The sequence below is a fragment of the Mytilus edulis genome, chromosome 7 (genome assembly GCF_963676685.1).
Source record: "Mytilus edulis chromosome 7, xbMytEdul2.2, whole genome shotgun sequence".
NCBI lineage: Eukaryota > Metazoa > Mollusca > Bivalvia > Mytilida > Mytilidae > Mytilus > Mytilus edulis.
The window spans coordinates 46,467,517-46,490,253 of NC_092350.1; the positions used below are offsets into that span (position 1 = coordinate 46,467,517).

The window sequence follows — 22,737 nt, forward strand, 5'->3', positions numbered from 1 at the left end:
TAACAGAAACATATAAAAATAAACGACTTGAAATGTGTCTCTTATGATAAAGTTTTTGACAAGCGTGCGAATTACCACCCAATGTATACATGTATCTAACGAAATCATTTGCCTCTGGTAAGAACTGTATATCATATATGTTTCTTTGTCGTAATTTTATTATAAATGACATGTTTCGTGTTGCTCATATATTTGTGTTTATTCTAATTCTGTGTTTAGTTTTGGCTCTTTATGATTTTCAATTTCGCCAAAAATATATTCATGTCTTTATTACTTTAGAAACTTCTGCAACACGACAACGAAAATATACCTTAACGCTCATAGTTTAAGTTAAAAATGTTCATAAACAGACTACATACTGGCATACAGAATATTCATACCTTTGGTAAATCAAGACGAACTTGGATCGATTTTGATCGCATCTTGGAACCTGATATTGATGGCTTCAAAATAAACAATATGTGCAATTGTTTTAGTATTATCATTCTTACTGGATGTATTCAAGTAAAACATGGTATGATCAAGTTATGTACTAATGAATAATTCACAACGGGATTTATTCAAGACTTACATGGTATGAGAGAACACGTTTTGATAGTGAGAAATTATTGTACATGAACATTCCCTGCAGGAATCATGTTTCACAATAAAGAAATATGGGTTTTCCTAAAGTTTCGTTGATTGCATTTAAGGAACAAAACCATTAATTCAAAGCCCTGTTCTTTTCGTGTTAAATTCTATAGTTCCAAATATTTATATCTATTTTGTGATAAAAAATACTTTAGGTTAAACTTCACCTGATCGTGAACATAATTTAATATAACAGCGCAGCCAGGATATGACAATATCTTTAGTAAGTTATGTTTGTAAATCTGCGTGAACTTTAAAATTTCTGAATTCATTTAATAAAATGTAATATGGTTTTGGTAATTTTAGAATAAATTTATTCAATTTACTTAATACTGATGATGGATACATGTATCTGTTATCCAAAATATTTATTGATGATTGTATCAGCAATGTTAACTGTTTCCTTTGTTTACATTAGTATTGTTGTGTACACTTTTTTTAGGCGTTCGTATAAAAACAATATTGTGTAGAATTATTTTTTGAAACGTTTCAGATCCTTCGTGAGAAATTCGTTGACTTATATCTAGACGTTCTATATTGAAATAAATATAATATATGTAACTTAGATGCAGTTGTTCTGTTTCTGATACAAATATGTAAAAATATATCTAAGTTGATTGAATTATAATACTTATCAATGTAAACTGTACTTACAAATACCTCTGCATTATACACTTTTCGGGGATCGAATTCTAAATGATTAGGAAAATATCTAGAAAACGATAAAGACTTGGAATTCTGTAACAAAAACACATTTTCAAGTATAAATGATTTTAAACTTGAAATTTTGTCAACAAATTGACATCTCTACTCATTCAAATAGAAACACACATTCCATTTGCATTAGTTAATAGTACGGAAATATTTAGCAAAAAAACAGTAAGGCGACGTCATTTAATTTCTTGTTCGAAGGACCCGCTTACAGATATTATTTTCAAAACTTTTATTTTGCATAATACCGCTTCCCGCATCTGAGACGATAGTTGTGTCTATTATCCGTGCCGCATTTTTGTAAACATTACAAAAATGAAATGCGATCACCAGAGCGTTTAAACAAAGATGAAATCGTGACCTTTTAAACTGTTTCGAACATTAACAGAGATTTCTTATTAAAACGATTCTTCAAAATCAATCTAAATTTTGTCATTAGAATTAATGACGCATAATGAGAAGTTATGCCTTTAACATGTTTAACCGCCCTATCGGATGTCAACAAACGTTTTGTCAAGCACTTCCAATAGTTGTCGGGTTTGTTTTTTTGTTTTTTTGGTGTGGTTCGTCTGTGTTTCTTTTTTTTTAATATAGATGAGACAGTTGGTTTTCCGGTTTGAATTGTTAAAAATTAGTCATGTTGGGCCCTTTTAAGCTTGATGTACGATTTCAACCAAGTCTCCTTGTTGAAGGACGTACGTTGACCTATTTTTTTATGTTTTGAAAAATGTGAAGGGTATACAAAACAAGCAGCTTATTAAGGTATCATCAAAAATGAAGGATACTACGAAACTTCACTGTGCATTGCTACCACGTATTTCATGATACATCGCTAAACCGTATGTTTGTTTTACAGTCATATTTGCAATCATATGGTATCTTAACAATTCAGGACGCTACACTATCAAACTCAAGATCGGTGATTTCGACGATAGTTCAAATTCATATATGTATTATATAGTTGTTTGTATCTATCTTTTATAACTAAACACTCAATCAATTATACAAACTGATATATAGAAGAACAAAAGTTATAATTAATTTGTACATAAGCATCAATCTCAAAAAAGGATGTTTCGTTTAGAAAATACCAACTTACCCCAAATGTAGACATCTTCATAAAGTTGTCATATTTTCAAATCAAATCTATACAAGTTAAAAGAATTCTTTATAATTTGTTAAATACCTAGTAACTCTGCAGGTATTGCATGTTATCGTTGTTATTAAAACTACATTTTAAAAAACGGACTAGGGGCTATAAGGGTCATTTTTTTGGCCCCACCCCAAAATTCCATTTAATTTATCATGTTGTAACTCTATACAAAAAGACCTTCATAAAATGGTTGCATTTCGGCTAGATTTCATGAATATATTCTGTTACCTAGCAACCAACAATATGAGGGAGATAAACTCATCTTATAAATGCTAAATTTACAGCTTAAATCCATCTTAATTTATAATTAAACCTGTTTTAATATGCAGTGAATTATACATGTAAACACTAATTAAACGTAACAAAAAGAAATGGAGATTTCTTGGCAAAATCATTGTATTTTCTCCCTATCAACAAATCGTTATCCTTAGCAGAGGCAATTTGTTTTCTATTGTAAAAGTATTTACTTTTATTATTTTGCAACACAAAATTAAATCAAGATTTTACATTGTGAAAAGGAACAAACTCCAAAGAAAATGGTTGAGAATTAATGTTAAAATATCAACTAACAAAACTATAGACAGACAACAGTAATTATTTGAGAGAACGTGGTACTAATTTGCCTCTAGAGACCATCTGTTTGTAAAATATTGAACAATTGTCCTTACGGTGAAATTGCTGGCCATTAAAACATTTTCATGAATTTATTTGCCTTACATATTTTTTTAATCATTTTAGATTTACAGATTTTGTTTCTACTGCTAGGTAGAGTCCTTTCAAGTGTTTAAAACCCCGCCGCGGGATCTCCGTAATTAGCGACGAAAGGTATAATTTATAGCGACAAGAAGAAAATCTATTAATAACCTTAAATGAAGAAAAATAGAAACATGCATTCTATGTTGTTTTCGTCTGGCGTATATACAAAATTTCAATCCTGGTATCTATGATGAGTTTGTTTCCTTTTAACTAGGTATACTTAGGTATGTTTTAAGACATTTGTTCACATCTTCTTTACTCAAAAACTTTGCACACAATAATGATTTAAAATTAAATGCATCACTTTCAACATGTTAATGACGCTAGGATAGTTACAATGACTTTTCTGTACTACAGTTTCAAAACTATGTTAATGATAGTAATCAATGCAATTGACATAATATTGAAACGCTTCAACCAGTTCACGTTTAACAAAATTAGGTGCCCAAAAATTTCTTAGCACACCTCCCTTTCGTGTTGTTAGTTTGTTCTTGATTTAGACTAGATAAGGTTTTCCTAAAAATCAATAACAATAACAATGAGAATGGAAATAGGGAATGTGTCAAAGAGACAACAACCCGACCATAGAGCAGATAACAGCCGAAAGCAACAAATTGGTCTTTAACGCAGCGAGAAAATATCGCACCCAAATGTGGTACTCAGCTGCCCTATTAATAAAATTAGGTACTAGTTCATTGAAAACAGACGTGAAACTAAACTCCAAAACATATAAATGAACTACAATTTAAAAAAAAACATACAAGACTAACAAAGTCCAGAGGGTCCTGACATGGGACAATAGTTAAACATGTATATGTACTACATATTGTTTGGTAAGCTATTCATTACTTTCAGTTTTGGGGAACGGTCATGTATATCTCAATCTTTATTAGACAAGAATGCTAATGTTCAAAATTCCGCGTCCCCTCCCCTCTTTCAAATCAATATAAATCTGTCTTCCCTTTATATTTAAGTGTAAATAACGCAATAACAACAAATACATCGTACGGTATTATAAGTTTATAAATGTCTCGCCATGACAAACTTTGGTTTGGTTTCAGGTATTAATTCTACAATGAAATGTTATTATTAAAGCGAAGCCTTATACATGTACTCGTTTTGGTCGTCTTGTATTTGTATCATATTTAATTGATATATAATCTCTTATAAACCTTACTAAAGTAGTTCTTGTTGTTATATTGTGATTTACAATACTGTATAATATTATTGAATATCAAACAAACGGCGAGACTTCAATAATCATTTCTATTTCTTGTTATGTCTTGTTTTTGCAGCAATTCAAACAAAAAATGAAATAAATTGCAATTGCCGAAAATTAGACTCAACGTCAAATGAACAACCAATCAGTTTTGATAAACATGATAAAGGGATAAAATAAAAGACAAAAAGTGTCACATGATCAATACTTGGGTTTTGTCGAATATTGAACCACTATAATTATCATCGAACTAAAAAAATATTTCCAAAATAAAATGACAGATTTTTTTTACATATTGTGCACCTATAAGAAAAAAGGGAAACATTTGTTTTTAACATTTGAAAATTTTGTTTATCATTCTATTGGTTCTGTTTTACTTTGATTTGATTATCTTTCTTATTTCATTTTCATACCATGTTGAAATTTTAAATGTCTTGCATCTATTATTCATATTTATGTTAAATCATTTGGGTTTTGTTTTGGTTTTTTTGTTTGTAAGGGTGGATAAGAGGGAGGAAATGAAAATCACACCACACTTCTAAAATAAGAGAGGGCGTAGGCAAGCATATGTCTTTGTTTGATTTGTTTTGTTTGATCATATGTTAACTTGTTTTCTGTTGAGTAGTATATAAAACTGAAGGAACGTATAATACGGGATAATGACCAATATTGTATTTCACACTTGCAAAATGAGGGACATAACAATAATCTCCCAATCTCACTCGCCAAATTCGGGCAATTTATTCGCCATTAAACTATAAAATGACTTGACAAATGGATTTTGAAGGACGTACGGTAACCTATAGTTGTTAATTGATGATTCATGTTGGTCTCTTGTAGAGATTGTCTCATTGGCAATCATACCACATCTTTTTTTTATATTAACATATACATGTTATATCTAGACTATCATTTACACTGTGGCATATATCACATTTATTCGTTCAGTGTTTATTCACTTCAGTTAATATTTCTTTTGATTGACTAGAGTCAATTCAATTGATATTTTGCAGTGTGTCTTTATATGATGTGATGTTACACTTTTGTTTAAGAAAGGTGTGTACTTATTAAAACAATTAAATCTGTTGCATTTATTTGTACCTCTCCTAACCCAGGATTCTGATGATCAGTAGTTGTTGTTACTCATTTTTATATAAATAAGACCATTGGTTTTCCCGTTTGAATGGTTGTACACTATTTATCTATGGCGACCATTATAGCTTGCTTTTTGGTATGAGCCAAGGCTCCGTGTTGAGGACTGTGTTGACCTATAACATTGTATAATGTTTTTTTCTTATACCTTTGAAGGTTGTTATTTTAAGAAATCGTTTCCCGTCCAAACATTTCAATATATTCCTACTTTCCTGATATGTATCAACGAAAAAGTTTGAAATCAGTAAACTCACACACAGCTAACAAAATTGAAAAGCGCTATCAAACTTTTAATTTGTGAAATCGTTATTTATGCACAATGTAAAACTTTTTAGGTTTTTCGGTTTCCGCCTCGGACATGACCTGACTACTCTTAAAATGTATATTATCAGCAACATAATGAAATGGTATTTTGAGGTTTAGAAACAGGGAACGTCAACTCATTTCCACATAATTATTTGGTTTTATCTGTTTTAGTTGATGAATTTCCATTATTCTAGTTTGTAACCTGGATTTGTTTTCTCTCAATCGATTTAAAACTTTTGGACAACGTTTATGGTAACTATTGTTGCCTTTATTTAACAATAATGTTCTGTATCGTCTTTCGTACAGTATAAATTAACGTTTGGTTTGAACTGAACTATTTAAAATAAGTTGAATTATAATTTCTTCTAATCATAAAATGAAAAGTTAGTATAGTCCATCCAATTATTTGATTATGCATTCTTTCAAAAATGCTGTAAAGATTCGATTTGGTTCTGAATTAAAATTTAAAAAAAAAGGAATTTAACCAGGCTGGAATATTAATTTTCAACATCTTGCTGTCCCTTTCTCCCCAAAAGAATATCAATAGGGCGCCTTTAACATACAAAATGCATATAAAAGTGATAACATTAAACACAGCGTACCGTAGTATTAGTTATATAATGTCTTGACATGGTATTTTATATTGCCAAAATCTGCAATAAAATCATAATAAAGCAAAATGCAAAGTCATGACAGTCGATTTGTATTTGTATTTGTATTATATTAGATTGCTTTATAATCTCTCCGAACTCTATAAAGAGTAACCCTTATTGATAACTTTTGATTTATTAAACGGTATATTTTATTTTCAACAAGTAATACGACTTTGATATATGTGTCATATCTTGCCTTACCTGTGCAACAATTGAAAAAAAAATGAGAGAGAAAATATCGGATCAAACATGACAAATATGATTATGCAGCAAATAATATTAAAGTAATTGATGAGCGTTAAGTAGACGTACCAAGCAAACTTTCGTTTCGGGTTTAGAAGCGTTATTGTCTCATATTGTAAAGAAATCATTTGGATACAAATGATATTATTAGTCCATCAAGTAGCAAAGATATTTTGAGCGAGTAGACTATTCACAAAAAGTAATTGTCAAAATTATTGTCAATAAGTTGTAAGCAACCTTTTTTATAATGCCTGAACCAAGTCAGTAATATAACAGTTCATGATTTTCTTCTGTGCCGTTTGTTGATTTACTCTGTAGTTTATCGTTTGATCGTATCCGTTTAAATGCGTTTTACCTTTGAAATCGGAATCTTTCAAAATTCTATTCTTTAACCGAATGCAAAATTTGAGAACAAAAGATAGAAATACAAACCTGATATACATGTAATGCAGTCAATTAAATGGTATTTTGAAGTTTAGATACAAAATAACGTCAATAAAGTCCACATACTTATATTGTTTTGTAGTTATTACCGAAGTTATTCTAACCAGGCCAGAATATTAATTTTCTCCTCCCCCAAAAACAATTAATTGGGCGCCACGAACATACAAAGTGCATATACAATTGATAACATTAAATACAGCGTACTGTAGTATAAGTTATAAAATGCATCGACATAGTATTTCATATTGCCAAAATCTACAATAAGATTGTAGTAAAGCAAAAGGCATACTCATGAAATTCGACTGGTATTTGCATTTGTGTTATTATCTATTGTTTTATGATCTTTCATTTCTCTTTACAGAGTGGCTCTTGTTGAAAAAAAACATTTATTGTGCTGAATATTATATGTTAAACAAGTGGTTAAATTTGGATGAAAAATGTGTCTTGGCTTGTTTTAAATGTGCAATAATTGAAACAAACAAAAAAATGCGAATCAAACATGACTCCAGAGTTTCATGAATGAATAAGATTAAGCAGCAAATAATAATCGACGTATTGATGGGCGTTAATTACACGGACCAAACATTCTATTTTCGGGGTTTCGTATTGTTATTATGTATATTATAAAGGTTTCATTTATATATAAATAAATATTTAATTCAACCAAGTTACAAAGATAACCGGAGCAAGAAGATTATTAACAAGACTAGTAAAAAATCAAATCGCAATAATACTGAACTCCGAGGAAAATTCAAACCGGAAAGTCCCTAGTAATCAAATGATAAAATCAAAAGCTCAAACGCATCAAACGAATTGATAACCACTGTCATATTCCTGACTTGTATTTGTTAATGAGTTGAAACTGAACTTTTCTTCAGATTATGCCTGCACCAAGTCAGAAATATAACAATAACTGATTTCCATCCGTTCCGTTTGTTGATATCGTCTAATTTTCTAAACAAATGCGTACACTAGTGAAAATAATATATAGATAAAAGAAATCCTTTTTATAAAAAACAATGTCAGTTTTCATTTTTGTTCGTATTTCAACAAAATTGTGTACAGTGTACAATGATCTATAGTTGTTAATTGCTGTGTCATTTTGGTCTCTTGTTGAGATTATATCATTGACAATCATACCATATCTTCTTTTGTATATTAACATATACATGTTATATCAAGACTATCAATCACATAGTGTCATAGATCAAATTTATTCGTTCAGTGTTTGTTCACTTGAGTTAATATGTCTTCTGATTGAGAAGAGCCATTTCAATTGATGTTTTGCAGTGTTTCTTTATATGATTTGATGTTACACTTTTGTTTAGGAAAGGCTGAAGGTGTGTAGCTAATAAAACGATTAAATCCGTTGTATTTGTTTGCATCTCTCCTAAGTCAGGAACCTGATGTTCAGTAGTTGTCGTTTTTCATCTTTTATATAAATAAGACCATTGGTTTTCCTGTTTGAATAGTTGTACACTAGTCATCTAAGCTTGCTTTTTGGTGTCAGCCAAGGTTCCGAGATGAAGACTGTACTTCGACGTCTAGTATTTTTTTCTGATACATTTGAAGGCATTTTTTTTTCTAAATCGTCTTCCGTTATAATATTTCAATATACTCATCTGATATTTATAAAAACAAAAAGTAAGAAATCAGTAAACTCACACATAGCTTATAAAATTGAAAAGCGCTATCATTCTTTGGAATTGTGAAATCGTCATTTATGCACAATGTATAACTTTCTAGATTGTCCGGTTTCTGCCTCGGACATGACCTGGCTACTCTTTAAATAAATTTACGGCAATTGTTGTTTACCGGCCAGTTTCTTGTTACCTTTTTTCTATATCTGATAGTTAATAACATGGTATTTTGAGGTTTAGGAAAAAAGGGAACGTCAATACATTTCACATAATCATTTGGTTTTATCGGTTTTTAGTAGACGAATTTCCGTAATTCTAGTTTTTAACCTGGATTTGTTTTCTCTTAATTTATTTAGGACTTTTTTTAACAACGTTAACGGTATACTATTGTTGTCTTTATTTACCAATAATGTTTTGGTTCGTCTTTCGTATAAATTAACGTAAGGTTTGGACTAAGCCATTTAAAATACGTTAAATTATAATTTGTCCTATTCATACAATGAAATGTTAGTATAGTCCATCCAATTATTTGAAAATTTTTACTACAAAAATGCTGTAAAAATTCAATTTGGTTTTGAATTAAAAAAAAGGAATTTAACCAGGCTGGAATATTAATTTTCAACATCTTGCTGTCCCTTTCTCCCCAAAAGATTATCAGTTAGGTGCCTCTAACATACAAAATGCATGTAAAAGTGATAACACAGCGTACCGTAGTATCAGTTATAAAATGTCTTGACATGGTATTTCATATTGTCAAAATCTGCAATAAAATTATGATAAAGCACAATGCAAACTCATGATAGTCGACTTGTATTTATATTTGTACTATATTAGATTGCTTTATGATCTCTCCGAACTCTATAAAGAGTGGCTTTTATTGATAATTTTTGATTTATTAAACTGTATATTGTATTTTCAACAAGTATTACGACTTAGATAAAATATGTGTCATATCTTGCCTTACCTTTGCAACAATTGAGAGAAAAAAAACGAGAGAAAAAAAATCGAATCAATCATGACAAATATGATTATGCAGCAAATAATATTAAGGTAAATGATGAGCGTTAAGTAGACGTACCAAGCAAAATTTTGTTGTGGGTTTAGAAGCGTTATTGTGTCATATTTTAAAAACATCATTGAAATACAAATGACATTATTAGTCCATCAAATAGCAAAGATATTTTGAGCGAGTAGACTATTCACAAAAAGTAATTGTCAAAGTTGTTGTCAATAAGTTGTAACCAACCTTTTTTATAATGCCTGAACCAAGTCAGTAATATAACAGTTCATGATTTTCTTCTGTGCCGTTTGTTGATTTACTCTGTAGTTTATCGTTTGATCGTATCCGTTTAAATGCGTTTTACCTTTGAAATCGGAATCTTTAAAAATTCTATTCTTTAACCGAATGCAAAATTTGAGAAAAAAAAGAAAAAATACAAACATGATATAAATGTAATGCAGTTAGTTAAGTAGTATTTTGAAGTTTAGATACCAGATAACGTCAGACTCAATAAAGTCCACATACTTATATTGTTTTGTAGTTATTACAGAAGTTATTCTAACCAGGACAGAATATTAATTTTCAGCATCTTGAACTCCCTTCTCCTCCCCTCCCCCCCAAAAAAAAATAATTGCGTGCCACGAACATACAAAGTGCATATAAAATTGATAACACTAAATACAGTGTACTGTAGTATTAGTTATAAAATGCATCGACATAGTATTTTATATTGCCAAAATCTGCAATAAGATTATAGTAAAGCAAAATGCATACTCATGAAATTCGACTTGTATTTGCCTTAGTATTATAGTAGATTGCTTTATGGTCTCTTATTTCTCTTTACAGAGTGGCTCTTGTTTAAAAAGTAATTTTGTGCCGTATATTTTAAACAAGTGGTTAAATTTTGATGAAAAAATGTGTCTTGGCTTGTTTTAACTGTGCAATAATTGAAACGAAAAAAAGAAATGCGAATCAAACATGATTCCAGAGTTTCATGAATGAATAAGATTAAGCAGCAAATAATAATCGACGTATTGATGGGCGTTAATTACACGAACCAAACATTCTATTTTCGGGGTTTCGTATTGTTATTATGTTTATTATAAAGATTTCATTTATATATAAATAAATATTTAATTCAACCAAGTTACAAAGATAACCGGAGCAAGAAGATTATTAACAAGACTGGTAAAAAATCAAATCGCAATAATACTGAACTCCGAGGAAAATTCAAAACGGAAAGTCCCTAGTAATCAAATGATAAAATCAAAAGCTCAAACGCATCAAACGAATTGATAACCACTGTCATATTCCTGACTTGTATTTGTTTATTAGTTGAAACTGAACTTTTCTTCAGATTATGCCTGCACCAAGTCCAAAATATAACAATAACTGATTTCCATCCGTTCCGTTTGTTGATATCGTCTAATTTTCTAAACAAATGCGTACACTAGTGAAAATACTACATAGATAAAACAAATCCTTTTTGATAAAAAACTATTCAGTTTTCGTTTTGTTCGTATTTCAACAAAATTCTGTTAATCATCTTTATTGTTAACAAATTATCGACGAAAACAATAAATGTGATAAGATAACCTTGTTAAATCTCAGAAAGATAAAACTGTAGTTAACGGCAGTGGTATTTTAGAATTTAAAACAAAATACAGATCGTCAATAAATTTCTAATAACTATTTGGCTAATCAGTTTCACACAATATTCAACTGGTTCGTCTTTCATACAAAATATTTACGAATGATTTGAAAATGAACCATCTTAAATAAGAAATAATATTTTCTACACATCGATAATAAAAAGTAAATATAATGCATTCAACTACTTGATTTTTCATCCTGTGGAAAGTGGAAAAAAACTACATCGTATGATGTTTCTAGGTTGTAATAATTTATCGTGCTATTTTTGTTACGTGGTTTTTCCATAAAAGAAATTTTGTCTAGGCGAAGATTCAATCACATTGTTTTGCCTACAGGATATTTGTCGCTGGAAAAATAGATTATCCTTGAAGGGATGAAACATGAAATAATATCAACACTATATGTTTTGCCTGCTATAGTATCAGATTATTACATGACATTTTTCATATCGCATGTATTATCAGCCCTAGGTTCAATATCAGCCCAAGAGCCACATATGCTTCAACAGTAGAGAAAAATAACAGATTCATATATTGATCCTTTTACGTGGTTCCCGAAAAGATGTTGAAAGAGTAAAAAGTTCACGGACGTCGGACCCAAAATTTGATACATTCAATATGAAATCTTTCTATCATATGCCTCAACAGAGAAAAAAAAACACATTTTAATATGGACGAATCGACAAAAAAAATAATTCAACAATATACATAATGAAAATTGTTTGGAAAAGTAAACTTTTTTAGAGTAACTTTCTAAATTATGTTTCAGAAAAACTTAAAAAATGCATTTTATTTAATTTAATTATTTTACACAATATACTTTCCAGTATTCAAAAAATTGTTTTGTACACTACTTTGTAATGTTTTTTTACTGAAAACGTAGCATTGAGGTGTATTTTCCGGAATTTGCCGAGTATCACCGGAATGCCATGTGATAACGTTACGGAAAGGCATGTGATAACAATCGAAGCAAGTGATAAACTTTTCATATCAGCCCGCTAAGCACCAATTCGAAAAATATGGAAAATATTTTAATTTAATGCTATTATCATACGGTAAAAATCATATGTTATTAAGTCTATGTATATGATAATAAATTATATTGAATATATATTAAATAATGACCTGAAATGACCCATTTTGAATAAGTAAAATTATATTTTTTCACCTCGTAAAATGAAACAGAAGTATTTTTGGTATGCAAAAGTGTTTTTTTAACAAGGCAAGAATAATAATTTTCGACATCTTGCATCTCCCATTCCTCCACAGAGTATCAACTGAGCACCCCTAACATATAAAATGTAACTAAAAGTGATAAAAAAAAACTACGGTGTACCGTTTTATCAGTTTTAAAATGCGACGACATATGCTCTACATAATTATTTGGTTGTATAACTTCTCAACAATAATTAACAGGTTCATCCATAATAAAACATACAAATGTGGCCTCAATGACAAGTTAAAACGAGGAAAGCTTATGACCCTTTGAGGTATGTATGACTGATTGGAAATGACTTTTTTATATTACATAATTTAGGATCTAAAAATGAGCAAAATGGTGAAGCGGCCGACATATTTTCCAAAAAAGCGATAAGACGTCTCTAGCTATTTATCAGCTTGTCGTGCAACGTATGTGCCAACAATAAATACGTTTGCTACGTCGTTATTCTCGAAAAGTAAAGTTTTCTCACATGCATGTTTACAAAGAGTTACTTTGATTACGCATATTTTCCCAAACAGTTATTTGACCTAAGCGATTTTTGCTTCAGAAAAAAGGGACTAATCTCCTTGAAGTAATGAAAAACATACAGTAGTATTTATAAAGAAAACAGTTAGCTATGATAGTTCATAATAAAGTACATGAACAATTATTTGAATTGAACCACATGAATTAAATTAAATGATCTTTTTCACATCGTAAAATGAAAAATGAAAAGCAAATAAATGGTATTGAGGTATTTAATTATTTTTCCTACAAATTATGCTGTACAGGTTCAATTTTAAGAATACATTGGTATTTTTATTTTTACAAAATCCTCACAAAACATATTTTGTGCGAATTATAGAGGCGACTCGTTGACTGAAAAATATACTCGTTGGGTATTGCAATAGTACTTCATAGATTACAACACATGCTGTATCCATGTCAGATATTTAAATTCTTACCTTCAAAGTCTGAACTCTGTTTAAGGAGTGACCAACTGTTTTAATCAATGCTATAGTTATAACGTTTATGTTATCTTTAAAAAGAATTCACGGTTTTACGAAAATAGATATCTATAGGAAATATTGTGTTTCTATAATCGAAAATGATAAAAATAGAATTTAAATATCCCCTTATTCTAAATGTTTAATACAAATGTTGAATGCTTATTCGAAATTATGCTCACGAACTTAAACATGACTGGACAAGTTGGAACAATTTAAAAACTATTGTATAAGAAATACATACAACATATAAAAAGTGTTTATACTTATATGTCATATATTCAGTTTTTTTTTTTCATTTATCTGTCCTTTTTAAGAGGAGGAGAGTGGTTACATATCATTATTTATGTTGCAATATTAGAGTATTTTTAAGGATTGCAGGAAGAAAGCTGCAGAATGAAAACATTATTTTATGTGTTTTAGGAAGTATATAATAACAATAATAACAATTTAAGAAATGTGTGTGTCTGTGACTGTAATAAAATTTTACTGAACTGTTGTTTGTGAATAACTGTCAACTAAAGTTCTTACCAATATTATAATTTTTCTACGAAGACATTATCAATTTATTTTACAGTTACTTACATATGTAGTATTTTGTTAAAGTGATTTTTTTAATCAAAAAATAAAATGCAAATAGAATTAATAAGAACATTGAACTCGTTGATTGAATCAACATATATGTTAATTTATACTCGATCAAATTATTAGTCCTTTCCTTCTATTTTTCCTTATTAAAACAAGGCTGACTTCATACAAGAACTTTTTAGGAAGAAAGGTTCGAAGTTAGCAATACCATTTAACTTTACTTTTCGCTATAAAGATCATGTTCTCTCATTAAATAATTATAAATTTGATGACTATGTTGAACGCATCTATCCCATCGAACAGATACAGTTAAGTCGGCCTCATATCTTGACTTACATCTAGAAATTGACAACGAGGGTAGGTTGAAAACAAAAATTTACGACAAAAAAGATGATTTTATCTCACCAATTTTGAACTTTCCATTTCTAAGTACATGTAGCAACATTCCAGCAGCACCTGCATACGAAGTATATATCTCCCAATTGATACGATATTCCCGTGCTTGTATTTCTCATCATGATTTTCTTGATTTTCTTGATGGAGAGTTGCTGCCTACAAGGAACCTTTGGATCAACCATCTGTGATAGAGAGTTCCATCGTCATAAAGATTGTATTGCTTGACAACTAGTTTGTTGGTTTTTAAATGAACTTTGATTAAATGTTGCCATATCAATTTAATATTCAAACAATTATTGTTTATTATTTGTTATTAGAAAATTGAGTCATCAATGGTGTCTGTTCGTCAATTTTGATATTTTGGTAATATACACAAGTGTTTATTTTGATCAATTTATATATTCAAAACTATCTAATTATGTTAAAGACACGTTTGTTATGCTTTCAAAGCAAGGCATGGATTGATCCCTATACAATTTGGCTGTACTTGAATGGGACATATAATTTAGCAAAAACTGTCACATGTCATCGAATTTACAATGAATTAACTCATGCAGTGGCGTAGATTCAGTTTAGCATGTACAACTTCATCGTTGAGGATTTTAATCTTTAAATAACCTTACTAAACCCCTAACGGGAAGGATTGTGCCTGATGTACATATGATGAAATCATAATCTTTCAGTCAGTTTAATTGAAGTCTGGAGCTGGCATGTCAGTTAACTGCTAGTAGTCTGTTGTTATTTATGTATTATTGTCATTTTGTTTATTTTCTTTGGTTACATCTTCTGACATCAGACTCGGACTTCTCTTGAACTGAATTTTAATGTGCGTATTGTTATGCGTTTACTTTTCTACATTGGTTAGAGGTATAGGGGGAGGGTTGAGATCTCACAAACATGTTTAACCCCGCCGCATTTTTGCGCCTGTCCCAAGTCAGGAGCCTCTGGCCTTTGTTAGTCTTGTATTATTTTAATTTTAGTTTCTTGTGTACAATTTGGAAATTAGTATGGCGTTCATTATCACTGAACTAGTATATATTTGTTTAGGGGCCAGCTGAAGGACGCCTCCGGGTGCGGGAATTTCTCGCTACATTGAAGACCTGTTGGTGACCTTCTGCTGTTGTTTTTTATTTGGTCGGGTTGTTGTCTCTTTGACACATTCCCCATTTCCATTCTCAATTTTATTAGTTGTACGACATTTAATATTTTTGTTCTCAGGTAATATTCTCTTGAAAAAAGAAGTTTTTGAAGATGAATGTCAGACTTCCGGTTAAGATTTACGAAAGTGAAGAGTTCATTTTGTTTCCTCATAATTTCTCAAGAATGAAAAATAGTTCACATCGAGCTTGATTATTTATTTATTACGCATTTTTTCATAAACATTAACTCAAAGTACATTTTAATTTTGTAGTGATTCTATGCAGATTTTTTTCTTCTTTTTTTTTAACCAATGAAATCATTTTTATTGCACTAAATGCTGTGTCGTACCGTTTTGTGATTATATTATGCGTGCTTACTTTCTCACGGGTAACCTGTGTATTGGAGTTAGCCTACTTGTTCTTTGATATTATGATATGAATGATTTATTTTTTTAAGCTTACATGCGTGGTCATGTTTATCGAAATAAACATATAGGTAAGTGAACAATTATGTTAAATTCAAATCAATAGGTTATTTGCGATCCTATTTTTCTTTTGGCACCTCGTGGTATATCATTTAGACTAGGCCAAGGTAATAAGAATATGTTGATTCGTCAACCAGTTATACCTTTACTTACAGGTAACGATATCGTCTTTCTTTATTAATATTTTTCCGGTTTCAATAGAAATAAATTCACAGTAACCCTGGTTTATCCATTTCCTGTTCATACACAGGTAACGTGTTAAGAAATCTTACTGGCAGCTGGAAGCCCTTAAATAATGAGATTCGAAATGTATATCCCATATGCTGGTGAATTTTTTATATTGCTGCCAAGTTAAGGAAAATGTTTTATTTTAAAACTTAAAAAACGTCTTGTTGGTTGTAGATTCCGGTACTGAGATGACCTCATATGTCAAATTTTAAGAATAGTCTTATGAAGAAAAAGCGGAAGTCGTTTCAGTTGTTTCATTAATTTCTTGTTCTGAATGATAATAAATGGAACCCAAACAGAATATTTTTTTTATTGTTAATGAAAAGAACATCATCAATATCTGAATGTGAAATGACCTTCTTGACCTTCTTGATTTTTTAACGTACAAAAACTTTCCATAGTTATCAAAGGTACCAGGATTATTATTTAGTACGCCAGACGCGCGTTTCGTCTATATAAGACTCATCAGTGACGCTCATATCGAAATATTTATAAAGCCAAACAAGTAAAAAGTTGAAGAGCATTGGGGATCCAAAATTCCAAAAAGTTGTGCCAAATACGGCTAAGGTAAGCTATGCCTGGAATAAGAAAATCCTTAGTCCATCGTAGACATCATGAGGTAGATCTTATCATTTTTAGGTCACCTTACGGCCTTTTCAATGGGCTTAACAAAAAACACGTAGCAACTATTTAAAGGAAATTATTCATTTGAGAAAAGGAAATGTCTGGTTTGAGTACAAAACAAGAAATAATAACAAAATCATATCACTTACAGTATCAAGTGAAACCATTTAGAAACAGACTGATAATTTAAGATACATGTATGTCTAACCCTGCCACAATTTTGCGCCTGTCCCAAGTCAGGAAAAGCTGGCCTTTGTTAGTCTTGTGATTTTTAATTTTAGTTTCTTGTGTATAATTCGGAGTTAAGTGTGACGTCCATTATCACTGAACTAGTATACATAATTTTTAAGGGGCTATCTAAAGGACGCCTCCGGGTGAGGGAATTTCTCGCTACATTAAAGACTCATTGGTGGTCTTCGGCTGTTGTCAGCTCTATGATCGGGTTGTTGTCGCTTTGACACATTCCCCATTTCCTTTCTCAATTTTTCCTACAAAATGTGATAATGTTAAACATCTGAGAATGCATCTAACTTTTCATTACTTTTGAGGAGATCTGTTTAGTTTACTGGATTTATTATAATATTTGATCTTCTGATTTAACAGGTATACTTTATCTAAATTTCAGGATACAATAAAAGAGGGACGAAAGATACCAAAGGGACAGTCAAACTCATAAATACTAAACAAACTGACAACGCCAAAGCTAAAAATGAAAAAGACAAACAAAAAACAGCACACATGACATAACATAGAAAACTAAAGAATAAACAACACGAACCCCCCAAAAACTAGGGGTGATCTCAGGTGCTCCAGGAGGGTAAGCAGATCCTGCTCCACATGTGGCTATAAGGTGTCATTCAGCAATGTGTTTTGTAAAATATTGTTGATTTATGTTTGGTGTGCTTACAACCACTGGGTCGATGCCACTGCTGGTGGAGATTTATTTCCCCGAGGGTATCACAAGCCCAGTATGAATTATCATTGATATTGTTATATTTATAAATTAACTGTTTACAAAATTATGATTTTTTTTTTAAATATAAGGCTTTTCTACCTCAGGCATAGATTACCTTAGCTGTATTTGGCAACACTCTTAGGAATTTTGGATCTCTATGCTCTTCAACTTTGTATTTCATTTGGCTTTTTTAACTGTTTGGATTCGAACGTCACTGATGAGTCATTTGTAGACGAAACGCATGTCTGGGGTAAATACAAAATTTAGTCCTAGTATCTATGATGGGTTTATTTACAACCACTGGGTCGATACCACTGCTGGTGGAGATTTATTTCCCCGAGGGTATCACAAGCCCAGTAGTCAGCACTGTTTGTGCTGACATGAATTATCATTGATATTGTTATATTTATAAATTAACTGTTTACAAAATTTTGAATTTTTTGAAATAATAAGGCTTTTCTACCTCAGGCATAGATTACCTTAGCTGTATTTGGCAACACTTTTGGGAATTTTGGATCTCAATTCTCTTCAACTTTGTACTTTATTTGGCTTCTTTAACTTTTTTGGATTTGAACGTCACTGATGAGTGTTTTGTAGACGAAACGCGCGTCTGGCGTATACACAAAATTTAGTCCTGATATCTATGGTGAGTTTATTCGAATGATATAAACTATTACAGATTTATTTGACAACGGGAACTGTTATATTGTATATATTGAATTCATTGCAAAGAGATTCACCTTCTATCCCTATAAAAGTATAAACCTTTTACATGGTTAAGACGTTGTATAAAGATCTGACTTACAATTGAAAAAATATGTGTTCATTAAAGCCAATGTAAAATACATTTACAGTTTGTGTATTTTCTGTATTTAACAGTATCAAATTTATATCAGCTTCAATATTCGATTGTTTTTCATTTAATTTTGCAAGTTAGGTCCTTCAATAATTTGCTATGCGGCATGGAATAAACTTATTAAGATACCAGTATTAAGATTTTATATTTAAGAAAGACACGTGTTTCGTCTACAAAAGACTCAAAAGGTTTTGCCAATTACAGCTTAAACTAGCTTTGTACTTGCATAGTATTATTCAGATGATTAACTTCTGCTGCATTTGGTCCGTGTTAGAAGTAATCCCAGTGTCATTGACAACCTGCGTCCACATCTCTTTGTTTATACATTTAGATAATCATTAACATGTTGAGAAGATATTGAAAATGTTCACTGACTGCATATGTCATTGTATTTGCAGTGTAAGTTGCAATTAATATATAGTTACAGTGAGCTAGGGTAACGATGAATATGAACATTTTGTTTTGCGTTCATGCGATTAGGCTTGAAGATCCCTGCGAAATCACGGTATAATTGGACAAGTGTTAAAACACAAAAACGGGAGAGGATTCAGAACGTTTACACTAAAAAGGGAGACTACAACACCTTCAACGCCCATTTGATTTTTCGACAATGAATTTGATGTATTCTTTTAGTAGAATAGATGTTTTACAATATATTCACAATAATACACAAATAGTTTATTTATTAAAAAGAATTTGTATGAAACACACAGGATCTAAAATACAATAAAGCAAGATTAGAAAAAAAAAACACATAGGCGATAACAAACATTCTAAGGTGAACAGCTAAAGTAAAATATCGCTTAAACATCCGTTAATTCACGTCTTCTTGTTAATATTTGATACGTTATTTCATATGATCACCATCTCTTTCCCTTCCAATTATATCTTTTGCAAATTCCCGTTGTGTATTAAGCATTATTTGGTGATTGGTTCCTGTAAAAGACATTTGTAGCTATCGGATTTCAAATTAAAAAAAAATAATCTTAAATTGTAAAAATGTATTTCTTAAACATGTTAAAATAGTATTACAAGTTTGTGGTCCTATTCAAATTTCTTATATAATATTGCTCTCAGCAGGCTGTTACTTAAATTGAATAGATTTCTTCAAACAATTTTAAAGACCAATTACATTGTTTGGGCAAAAATCAAATCAGCCTTAACACATAACATATCAAATCAGCCTTAACACATAACATTTTTTTTTTTGTAATTTGTTGACACAATAAACTGTTCTCCTTATCTCTCAAGTATAACTTTCACCGATAAAAGTTATAACCAAATTAAGATATTAAAAATTTCAAAAGGACAAGTAAAGCTAAAAGAGAAGGACATCCTGGTACAAAATAGACCCATGTTGACATTATCCACGTACTGGTATTCGGTTTGTTTTTCTAAGAAGGTTTTCTTTCTTTGTTGGCTATCGACAAGTAAATGACATGTATACACATACGCCTCCGGGTGCGGGATTTTCTCGCTGTATTGAAGACCCATCGGTTCCCTTTGTCTGTGTTCTGCTCCATGGTCGGGTTGTTGTCTCTTTGACACGTTCCCTATTTCTGTTCTCAATTTAAATAAATGTTTGCATTAATATAGGAAACAAATACCTGTAATATCGTTGTCTTTACAACTTGAGCAAACAAAACAAGGTACCAGGCAAATAAGATAGTGAGAGCTCTAAATGGAATGTTCAGTGGTGAAGATATCTTATGTTCGTATTCAATCACAACTGAGTGTCGATGGAAACGCCATTTCTGACTGGACTTTTCTTTTATTAAGTCAAATCGTGCGCTAAAATGTCAATTAAACTATTATCAATTCACTGTGTCTATAATCTAAGTACTTTAACTGCTAAATATTAATCAGAAAAAAGAATTCAACACTTCCATTGAAACCAATGTAAAATGACATGTTTGTAGAATGTGTATAATATGTGTTCGCCAAATACTTTTAATCCGTTGATGGTTGAGAATTTGATTTATGTTATTAAATTGCATTACAGGCAAACTTAACACTAGAAAGACGCACCATTAGAGCTCTACGGAAAATGTTATTCAAGCTTTGTAATTTTAACAGCAAACTAAACAACTGATACAGAAAATGTGTGTTAAACTAGCTATTTCAAACAGTTCTGAATGAGTTTAATGCATAAAAAATCTGTATTGAATGCAGAACCCATGTTTTGGAAAAAATGAGTCTTTTGCATTTTTTTGTGAAAAGTGCGAAAAACTATTTCCGTACAACTGTTACAGATTGGTGCAGTCCTAACCTGTACAGCAAGTTAACTTGATAACCAGTCGTTTGAACAGGTCAAATTTAAACTGTGACCGGATTTAGAACTGCTATGACCAGTTCTAGGACCAAAATATAGTTAACTGGAAAAGCGGACTTAGTCTTATGACTGTTTTTCTGTCTGCCAAAAAGTTAACTTGGAAACAGGTCCACTATTGATATAAGTTAACTTCGAAACCAGTTCTGCCATAAGTTAACATAGTTAACTTTTGCTTTGACAAATCCGATCGAAACCAGACCTGTTTCCAAGTTAACCTTTGACTAGTCTGTTCAACACTAAATTAACTTGTAACCAGGACCGCTCTACATCGATTTTGAAAAAAAACATATTTTTTAATATCTTTCTTTGAACTTTCGTATTATAAACATCGAAAATAAAATAAATTTAATACTTACGTTATATAAACTATATTAAATACAAATATTTGAAAATAATGTACGCATAAAACGTTGCTTGTAATTTATCTGTGATCTGCCAATCTATAAATTAAAATACGATCTTGGCTACAATGGTAACGGGCACTGAATATATATATTTATATTAAAGGACGTATATTAGATGTTAGTTATACGTCCATGATCAATGTAGCCCCAATCAGCAATATTTTAATTTCAGGATAGAATTTATTATCCAAAATAAAAGCCTTATTTAAACACATATTTTTTCATTCGCATAAATTTAGGGTGCCAGCTTGTTCTCCTTTTATTCAAGATATTGATACGTTACAAAATTTCTGTAGTTTTGATACCTCATTCCGACTTGTACAACAAAATGTTTTGACCGCATCGACCAAAACTGACCATATGTGCACTTAAATTTGTAAATCTATATACCTGCATAGTAAATCAGCCATATTTATTTATGTCAGGATTCAATGTATAATACAATGGACATTTATATTGCAATACAATAACATCAAAATTTTGTTCGCATCAATTTAAAGTGCCAGCATGTCCTCTGTTTATTCAAAATATTGATAGGTAACAAAATGTCAGTAGTTTTGATATCTCAGGCCGACTTGTACAACAAAATTATCTGATCACATCGACCAACACTGACCATATGTGCAGTTTAATTTGTAAATCTTTATACCCGCATAATCAATCAGCCTTTTTTATGTCAGGATTCAATGTATGATACAATGAATATTAATATTGAAACACAATAACAACAAATGTTTTTTCGAATTAATTTAGATTGCTCTTATGTCATGTATGTGCTCCTTTTATTCAAACTATAAAAATTGATACGTAACAAAATGTCAGTAGGTTTGATACTTCATGCTGACTTGTACAAAATTATTTGACCGCATCGATAAGAACTAACCATATGTGCACTTTAATTTGTAACTCTATATACCCGCATAGTAAATCATCCATATTTTTTATGTTATGATTCAATGTATA

At 30.7% G+C, this 22,737-nt stretch overlaps 1 protein-coding gene across 1 annotated transcript in view; it reads right to left on the reverse strand.

Annotated features, from left to right (window-relative positions):
* The window catches only part of LOC139483158 (transient receptor potential cation channel subfamily M member-like 2), a 34,305-nt gene extending 31,850 nt beyond the window's left edge, over window positions 1–2,455 (reverse strand). Inside the window, exons 1-3 of the mRNA XM_071267193.1 lie at window positions 2,441–2,455; window positions 1,285–1,368; window positions 381–443 (exon numbers count right to left, since the gene is read on the reverse strand). Coding sequence (XP_071123294.1) covers window positions 381–443; window positions 1,285–1,368; window positions 2,441–2,455 — 162 coding nt within the window. The remainder of the gene's footprint in view (window positions 1–380; window positions 444–1,284; window positions 1,369–2,440) is intronic.
* Between the last annotated feature and the right edge of the window lie 20,282 nt (window positions 2,456–22,737).